At 39.0% G+C, this 8962-nt stretch overlaps 1 protein-coding gene across 1 annotated transcript; it reads right to left on the minus strand.

Moving 5' to 3' along the window:
* Window positions 1-290: 290 nt before the first annotated feature.
* LOC120357698 lies at window positions 291-6389 on the minus strand. Its single transcript, XM_039448924.1, has 5 exons — window positions 3733-6389; window positions 2619-2726; window positions 2298-2513; window positions 944-1264; window positions 291-873 (listed from the first exon to the last, which is right to left on the minus strand). Exons 1-5 carry the CDS (start codon window positions 5689-5691, stop codon window positions 709-711), a joined length of 2769 nt encoding a protein of 922 aa, XP_039304858.1. The 5' UTR covers window positions 5692-6389; the 3' UTR covers window positions 291-708.
* Window positions 6390-8962: the final 2573 nt, after the last annotated feature.

The following is an 8962-nucleotide window of genomic DNA, read 5'->3' on the forward strand; positions in this document are numbered from 1 at the left end:
CATATATTTCGCGGATTACTTGTCTGTTACATATTGATAAGAGATTATTATTAATAAACGGAAATGGCATTATTAACATTACAGTTATTACATGCGCGTACTTAATGGAGTTCAGTGCAATGAAACTTGAGTGATCGATAATTGGAGCAGCGAAATACAGTATTAGTCGGTGCGCCACGTTGCCAATGAATTAATTTGTCGTGCGTATGTGCGCGTGTATATGTAGCGCGTGAGAGAGAGAGAGAGAGAGAGAGAGAGAGAGAGAGAGAGAGAGAGAGAGAGAGAGAGAGAAATCGGGCTGTTAATCCAATCTACACACCAAATCAGGAATGATGGGCCGGTAACCGTTCGCGCCTTTTAATGATCCATACATTTTAATTCGAGGTAGGAAAGCACCGGCGAGAAATTCTTGATTTCTACGTTACGCCGGACGGGCGCGAAACGCGACGATCATTAGCAGAAAATTAGGTCTGGTAATTGAACGTTTGTCGAAATTTCCCCGGGAATTGTTCGCGATTGAAGCGTCCACGGCGGCAACACGGAGGTTAACCGTTCGCCGCATACAGGAAATGGGCGTTCTGCGCCGTGTCATCATGCGGTCGTATCGGTTACACCAACGTATTTGGCGCCAGTGTGCGTAGGCGCGATGGCGAAACTTTGAGGGTTCATCGACAATTTCTTTCCACGCACCGATCTCTCCTGTTTCTGTTAATTACTCATCGACGAGACGAAACTCTGATGGGTGCTGCCGACCTTAAAGCCGCCAATTTGCTCGACATTCGTTTCCTGATACGCCTCGTGAATCTCGTCATCCACGGCGTGTTTCGCGGAATCGGTGGTCATTGCGATCATTAGCGCATCCGGCAGCGTAGCCTGAAAATATAATGACGAGATAAAGAAGACAATTGTTTAGCATAAAAATTGCTGCTGAGGGCAAGCTCACTTTTGAATGTTCGCTGAACCATTTTGCGAAAGCCCTGACGCTCTCCAAGTGCGTTATACCCTTCCAGACTACGTCCATCGTCTCTAGATCCGACATCACGTTTTCGCATTGCAGCCATCTCTGTCTAACCCGATTTCTGGGCGGTACAAATTGAAGCTTCCAGGGTATCGCGCTGCCAAACGCCATTGTTTTGACTGGCTTGCTCTCGGCTTTGGCATCTTTGATCAGATGCTTCCTGGTCATAGCGAGTTCACCTGCGCCAGGACATTGTCTCGCTGCCGCTACTTCGTTAGGCACCATTGGCATTTCCCTTATCGACATCTATTTCGCAAACACAATCGAATGTTTTTCATAAAAAAAAGTTTTTGCTATAAATTTCAGCACGCGGAAAAGTCATTCTTGTGCTAAGAAAAGCCATCAATTTTTAATTTTCGATTTTTGAGTAACGGGTATATTTACACAAAATATGTTCTTGATAATAGTCTATTAATTAATTATTTGAAACAAGTAATATTTACTTAAAATACACACAGAAAAACACATACTGTAAATTACTTGAATTAAGTAAATATTATCATAATTATAAATATTTCATGAGTTCATATACCCGCAAATCTTTCATAAGTTTATCGTAAACATTAAATTTATTCAAAATATATTCCAAGTCCTAATAATTTAATTTTCCGATTAAAAATATTATATTAAAATAAATATTCAATTTTGCTTCTTATTTTAATTTTTCTTCGATACAATTGTATAATATTCTTCAAAAGAGTATAAATTCTTTTTTGAGCATATGATAACGAGTTTTTCTAAAATTTGTTACGAATGTGTTTTAATCCAATTATCAAGAAAATCTTTGTTAAAGATGATCAATGGTTATTAGAAGAAAAAGTAAATAAATTGGGTAATTGCTTTTCTTAGTAATAAAATTGTTATCTGTACGCGTGTGTATGTATATGTATGCATCGCTCTCGGACATATTCAGATTGCAAAAATAAGATCTTATAATAATCAGATTTCTGTCATTAATTTAACTGTGAATATTGCAGTTTTCTCTTTGGAACAAAAAATAACATTAATAACATTTTTTTTTCACGAGAAACTTCGATGAGTTTTATTTACGAGACGCAAACGCGCACACACAAACGGGCTAGCCTTCTAGTATCGCGCTGAAGTTATAATTCAAATCCCGCGTTGTGCGGTTCACCGCTCAAAGTGCGTGCTACCGTTGTTACATCATGCATCGCATTATGAGGTTACGCTGTTATAGGACTATCGCGTGCGCCCGCGTGAATGCATTTACGAGAGCCGCGATACTCTGTGCGCCCGTGCACTTTGTTACTATCTGTACCTCCATCGTCCTGCTAGCCTCGCCCGTAAAGTCAATTTCGAACATATCTCCGAGGACCTCCTCGTCTATGACTTTGTCGGAGTCGCCTAAACTGCGTAACCACTCACAGAAGTCACGGCATATCCTGTCCGTAATATTTCTGGCCCTCATCTCAAGAGTGGCCTCGGGATCGTAGCCTTTGAGGTCGACTGCCGTTAAAGGACGCCAAGTGACAACCTGCGACGATCGGTGGGTTTCTTCGGTATTATAAGAAATGGCTTTCGTTGCATGGAGTTATAGGGAGGCGCGCGGGGCCGATAATATTATTTCGCGTTATCGTACCTTGCGTCGCGGTTTCCTCAAAAAGAGAGCATAAGGATTCGATCTGGCTTGACCTACTTTATGTTCATCTCCGCTCGTCGAAATGTCTTTGGTCGTCGGGGGATGCACCTGCGGGCGTATAAAAGCTTACTCTCAACTAATAACTCTCGAACGGACAAAGCGGACTGTCTCCGAGCAACGATAAAATTCATAGTATTAAATGAGAGTCTTATATTTCTATTCTCGACTTATATAATCAATTTATTTAACATAAAAAATATATAACGTAGCGAGAATGTAATTTTTATTGAGTTAATTTTAATTAAAAGAAATTTAATTAAAATTACCTTGAAAATATAAGGGAGAGTTGTCAAATGCATACTTAAGTTATTTTTTATTATATTTTTCATTTGGTATACTGTACGCAAATAAATATTGGAAATTGTAACTTAATGTTTATGTTTCTATAACAATATTTGACTTATCAACAAATTAATTTGTTAAAAGCTCTTTACAAGCATGCTGCAAAAGATATGATTTGAAAAACCTTACATCTAAATCATATTTATGGGTCTTCTAAATCGTATCACCTTTGAAGGCATCAAATTTATGATTGTAAATGGTTAAAAATATAAAAAATCATTAATTAATATTTATTTTATTAATAATTTATGAGAGAAAGAGTTAAATATTTAATAATTAATAAATAACAATAAAAAATGAGAAAAGATGAAGACGTCAAATAAAACTGGCAACTGGCTTGAATTTATTTTTGCAATCGACATATTTTTATTCATTTTTATGTATCAAATTATTAGTTTACTATTATCACACTCATTTTTACATTAATATAATTTATTGTAATAAAATTTGTAAAAATACGATTTAGAAAACTTAATTAATTTTATAAAAATATCGATTTAATCTTTATAATAATTGCAAATTTATATATACAATAAATGTACGATATTTTATAAAAATATGAAATTAATAAGAATTTAGGCGATCAATATCCTTTCAGCAATTCTCCCTTATAATGCTAAAAATTAAAAAATTACCAAGTCCATTAAAAAAAAAGTACATTTATTATAGCATTTATTGCAGAATATCTGGCATTTGCGTAAAACGTACGTACAATCAAATCGAAGGAAATCTCGCCTTCCGTCTCTTCTTCTTCTTTTTCTTCTTCCTTTTCTTCCGTTTCGTAATGCACCTCGGTCGCGAGATCTACTTTTCGTACAGCTCTTTTCGGGTACCAGGGCGACATGCCCAATAATGGGGCGACAAGATTGTAGGAATCGAGCGGTAGGATACGTCTCAGCAGTCGGGAATTGCAAGCTGGAGGCTGTTTCGCGGAGAAAATAAGGTCAGCTGGGAATTTATCGGGGTTCAAATAACGTTTCGACTCCGCCAGCAACTTCGTTAATCTCGCGGCTAGCTTAGCGCGTTTTTTTGCCGTTGCCGTGCTAGCATCGTGTTGTTTTATCACCCGCGAAGAGAACTCGTCTGCCAAGCTCTCTAACATGCTCGCGGTCGTCACATCTCCGCGATTCGCTTTCTCTAAAAATTGCGAGACTTCGGCGATCGTCAACAGCGGTAGGTCCGCGCGCCCCTCTACTTTCGCAGAATCGAAGGAAGTCGACCCTTTCGCGGAATCTATCTCCTCCGAGAGGATTACCTTTCCTCGTCCACCTTCCTCCTCGCTTCGAGAAGTCTCGAACGTACGTCTCGTAGAATCCTTCAATAAATCCTTGATGCTCGCGCAACTGTATCCTCTCTTCAATTCGCCCTTTTGGGCAGATTCTATGATTGGCGATATCAGTTGTTGCTGCGACTTAATTTTCAAGAGGGTTCTCGGGGTCTTCGAGCTCGTATCCTTCCCTACGCCAGTCTTTTCAGTTTTCGACCGGTCGCCGGTCGTTTTCGATGGCGGCCTTTCCTTCGTTGTGTCCGCAGTTTTCACGTTGTCGTAATATTCGTCGTCGGATTTCTCCTTCGTCAACACCGCGCTCTCCATGAGCGCGATTCGCGACTCCATGGTAGTTGGTTTCCTGTGTCTCAGAACCCTGAAAGGTTCCATGCTGGGTAGCAAGACAGTGGGCAGGTGGCAAGGTGCCATATTTTTGTATTGGGACGGATCATTGTCTAGCGCCAGGGGGGATGACGTCTCCTCGTCGGAGGTATGCGCCTCCGAGGATGAAATTTTTGATCGTTCGATATCCGACGATATCGAAATCAAGCTGGGAGTGGTTTTTAACCTCTTCGGATCTTTGGATATCAGGCTTTCAGTGGGTTTCGGTGTCTTACCCTTGGATTGATTTGGATCGATCTTTATCGAAATCTCCATGTCTTCTCGTTCCACTTGAAGCGACGGTGATGTTGATTTGCTCGACGCATCTTCAATCACTTTCGGATACCTCAGAGTTTCCTCTTCCTGGGAATACAATATCTTTCGCAATTCCTCACGAAATTCCGCCGAAAGTCCGCCGGAACTGGACGATTCGCTGTCGTCTTTCGCATCAATTTCCGTTGGCAATGCCGCTCGCGAGGACACAACTTCGGTTTCGTTCGTCTTGTGCAGGGATTTATGCATGCAGGATAAACATCTGTCGCGGTTTCTGCGTCGAAAGCACGACACCCTAGGAATGGCGTCTAGGAGGTTCGCCGACTGGTTCTTCCAGGTTTCGTATTTAACGAACTTCGTGCTGAAGGCGGACTTCGCCAATGATTTCGCAGGAACGATAGAGGATTTGCCGGAGCCCGATTTCAACCGCTTATATTTAACGCTCTGCTCTCCGATACTTACAGCCCACGTTTCTCTTAATCTCCTTTGCATTTCGCGGAAGAAAGGAAATTCTGGGCTGCGGGTCCCGGATTCAGGACTCTCGCTCTCGGCCACGTCTGACTTGTCTGTATCTACTATTGATCTGTCGGTGGAAGCGCGCGATCTCACCGACGACGTTTCCTCCCACACTTCGGGTTTGAAATTCAGATTTTTGTTAAGCGTCAAGCGCTTCAATGCCTTATACGCGCATCGTTGCGAATAATTCAAGAATTCCCGCGTTCTGTTATCGACCGTCTGCTCCAATTGCATTTGAAGATGATGAGGCACCGTATTTCGTCATTTTGATTCATTGAACTTTTCCTGAATTTCAGGAGCCTCTACATTCAACGATGTATTTATTACTTTGTCGGATGTTGCTTTAACTATATCTTGGGGCTGAAACGATAATGTGGTTTTCAGTGCATCTTTCATGATCGTTCTTTTCTTCATCGATTTTCCTCCGAGAGAAAATTTAAATTTTGATATACGAACGTCAGATTTTAAATTGTACTGCTTATCTAACGTATCATTTTTCTTATCTTTAGGTTCAACTTCTACAATTTCACTTGTAGCTAAATCAGTAACATTATTCGAGTGATATTCCGACTCCTTTTGTGGAACAATAACCCTTTTAATAATCTTCTTGCTCTTGACAGAAGTTACTCTGTTCTTATCTTTGTCATATTTAGATGCATCCTGCATATGCGGCAATTTGTTCAATTTCTCTCCCGACGACACGCTTGCTCTCGGGTCTTCCGTCAAATATCTTTCGATATCGTCGTCGAAAATTTTCACCGCGGGTTCGTGCCTGTGAAAGGGACACGTCTTCTTTGAATACACCCTTCCATCTCTCGATCCGTCATGTGGTGTGATAGAATTTTTGAAAGGAACATCAAGGGACTCCGATTCTTTATGCGAATCCACTTTTTTGATCGTAGATTTATTCTGAATAGCAAAAAGCGCGTGTTGTTCCCCTGCGTTCGTTCTAGCGTTCATGACTGCGTCATTTTTCGGTGATTTTTTTAATGGCGTGGGAGGAGAGATCTTAACTATTGGTTCTCTTACGTTTGGGAGACCACTTTCGTCGTCTCTTGTTAAAGAAACGTCTGGGGATTTAGGATCTACGAGAAGTACGTTCTTATCTAAGCCTTGAGGAACGGAAGAAGCATTAAAATCTACGATATCTCGAAAATTTGTTTCAAAATCGCGCAAAACAGGAATTATAGGAAGATGAGATGATTTTGGAAAGGAATTTCTTACTCTAATCAACCTTTTTTCTTCATCGTCGCAAAATTTCTTCCAATACTCCTTTGATTTAGGAAAAGGACGTTCCCATCTAAAGTAAGGTTATATATTATATACGACAAATTATATATTAATTTATAATAGTAATAATTTGATGGAATATAATAGAGATTTATTTAAAAAATATTTTCTGTGAGATACAAATTAAAAGAATGAATGCATTAATATAATAAATTAATAAGCGAAATAATATTAACAGTAAAATTTATATAATGTTTGAAAAATATCTTTCTAAAAAACGTGTATGATATTTTTATATTAATTTTATTTTTGTATTATTTCTATTATTTGTATATTAATCAACGTACTTTGTTCCCTCGACAATACGTAGCTTTTGCATGAAATAGCGATGTCTGGGCTGCTTCACTTTTGATGGATGAGACATTTTTAACAATTTTATGATATTTTACACCCTCGCGTAGTAGATCGATGAGTTTGTTAAAAATAATGTAATTTTTTTATATTTAATTAAGCCGCGATTGTGTTCGCGGCATCCTGTGATTGCCGATATGGACTACTAAAGGTATTTAATTTCGTTATCGATCAAACAATTCGGAGCATAGCACAAATACCGCAGATATATCAGTCTCATGACGAGCTTCCAGGTATCACGAGAAGATGGTAGTACTTCCCTTCTGAAGCTTGTATTGATCGCGAACACGTACCCGTTGGTCAGGCTCTGTACCATCGACTGACGTTCATTTTACATTCGGGTTTCTTTTCGTTCTCTGGATGTAATCGTCGTTTCCAATATAATGGATGATCGAATTTGTATCTATCGTGGATAATATCGAAATGCTAAATATGAATCTGAAAAAGACGTTCACACGTTTGTGGGACTCAAAATTTGACGGATGTCCCACAAGATGTCTTCACTATTTCAATTCTACAATTCTTCCCTTCGCAGGAATGACATATTTATGTAATTTGATTTAATATACATTTTTATATTATTATATTATATTATTTCATGCAATTATAATTTTTATATAATTTAATATACATTAATAAATGTATCGACTTACATCAGTTTTTCGCCAGACTTTTACTCTATTAAATGTGTGAATCTTTCTCGGATAATTAGATTTCTATAATAAATTTATTTTTGGAAAAAAACATAATGTAATGTTATTGTAAAAATATGATTTTCTAGTTTAGCAAAAATAAGCGGAAGAAAACTAGAGGGCAGCAAAGAGAATACATTTCAAAGTGATTATTTTAGAAGCGAAAGGGACACCTTTTCGCAACGGGCGTAGTTACGCAACTTCAGTATTAACTGCCGGCCAATAAGCTGCAGCACAAATTGCGCTCGCTTGCGGCGAGCGAGGAAGCTCGGAAACTTCCAATGCGCCCGCGCACGTGTGTATTTTGCAATAAATAGACGCATTGCGCTAACAATAAGTTACGTACGTAATTACGTACATAACTTACGCGAGGAGTAGCACACTAACGTTCGCACTATGGTACGTTGACCTAACGACGGGACGAGGTACCGGTGTGGTTGCGATCTTATTTCCGTTGTCTCAGCTGTCGCCAGTCTTCCGTTCGGATGACCCGATGCACCTCGTATTCGACGAAGGGGATAATTGGGTAAAAATAATTACTTGTGCTGCGCTGTTCTTCGAAAAAAAAAAATTGCTTGCATATCTATGTCGGAAAATTTAATAAAACATTTCATCGGAAAAGTGTAAAATCAATATTGAAATAATGAAAAACTTTTATCTTCTTTTATCTTCAAACATTATATAATTCATTCAGATCTTTTTCCCCAAATATATGCCGATCTAATAAACGTGGATTTGATTTCGCAAATTTAAGTGCGATTGGAATTCTTTCCAAAAGCGATCCATTATCAAATTACAATTTCGTCATTATAATTGGAAGGAATTAATGCTTTAAAACTACGCATTCTGTTTGTAAAATGATAATTGTAAAACAATTATTTGAGTTTCATAAAATTTTATTTCTACATTTGCGAGAAGTGGATGCAAGTATGTGAAGAACATCATCGGGATCGGCGAAATGTTTTCGCAAAAATCTTGTCGACAAAGCCCACTAACGAATTATTCGACATTACTGGTTGTTGAACACGAATCTACCCGATTGGCAGTTCGATCGGTCAACGATCTCTCAGTACTTCGTGGTCCAGGATCGATGTTTCGAGTCCGTGCCCGCGGAATTCCGGAATCTTTGATCTCTGTGCCGCACTCCGCGTGAGAGTACATTGGATGTGTTG

The sequence above is a fragment of the Solenopsis invicta genome, chromosome 5, assembly GCF_016802725.1.
Source record: "Solenopsis invicta isolate M01_SB chromosome 5, UNIL_Sinv_3.0, whole genome shotgun sequence".
Taxonomy (NCBI): domain Eukaryota; kingdom Metazoa; phylum Arthropoda; class Insecta; order Hymenoptera; family Formicidae; genus Solenopsis; species Solenopsis invicta.

What these genes read in the sequence shown, in the direction of transcription:
- LOC120357698 (XM_039448924.1), bottom strand. Translation starts at nt 5,691, where the DNA reads ATGCAATTGGAGCAGACGGTCGATAACAGAACGCGGGAATTCTTGAAT. An exon ending in TGAGGAAACCGCGACGCAAG is followed by an intron (nt 2,514 to 2,618) that starts GTACGATAACGC and finishes CGATCGTCGCAG; the next exon opens with GTTGTCACTTGGCGTCCTTT. An exon ending in AGGCTAGCAGGACGATGGAG is followed by an intron (nt 1,265 to 2,297) that starts GTACAGATAGTA and finishes TTTGCGAAATAG; the next exon opens with ATGTCGATAAGGGAAATGCC.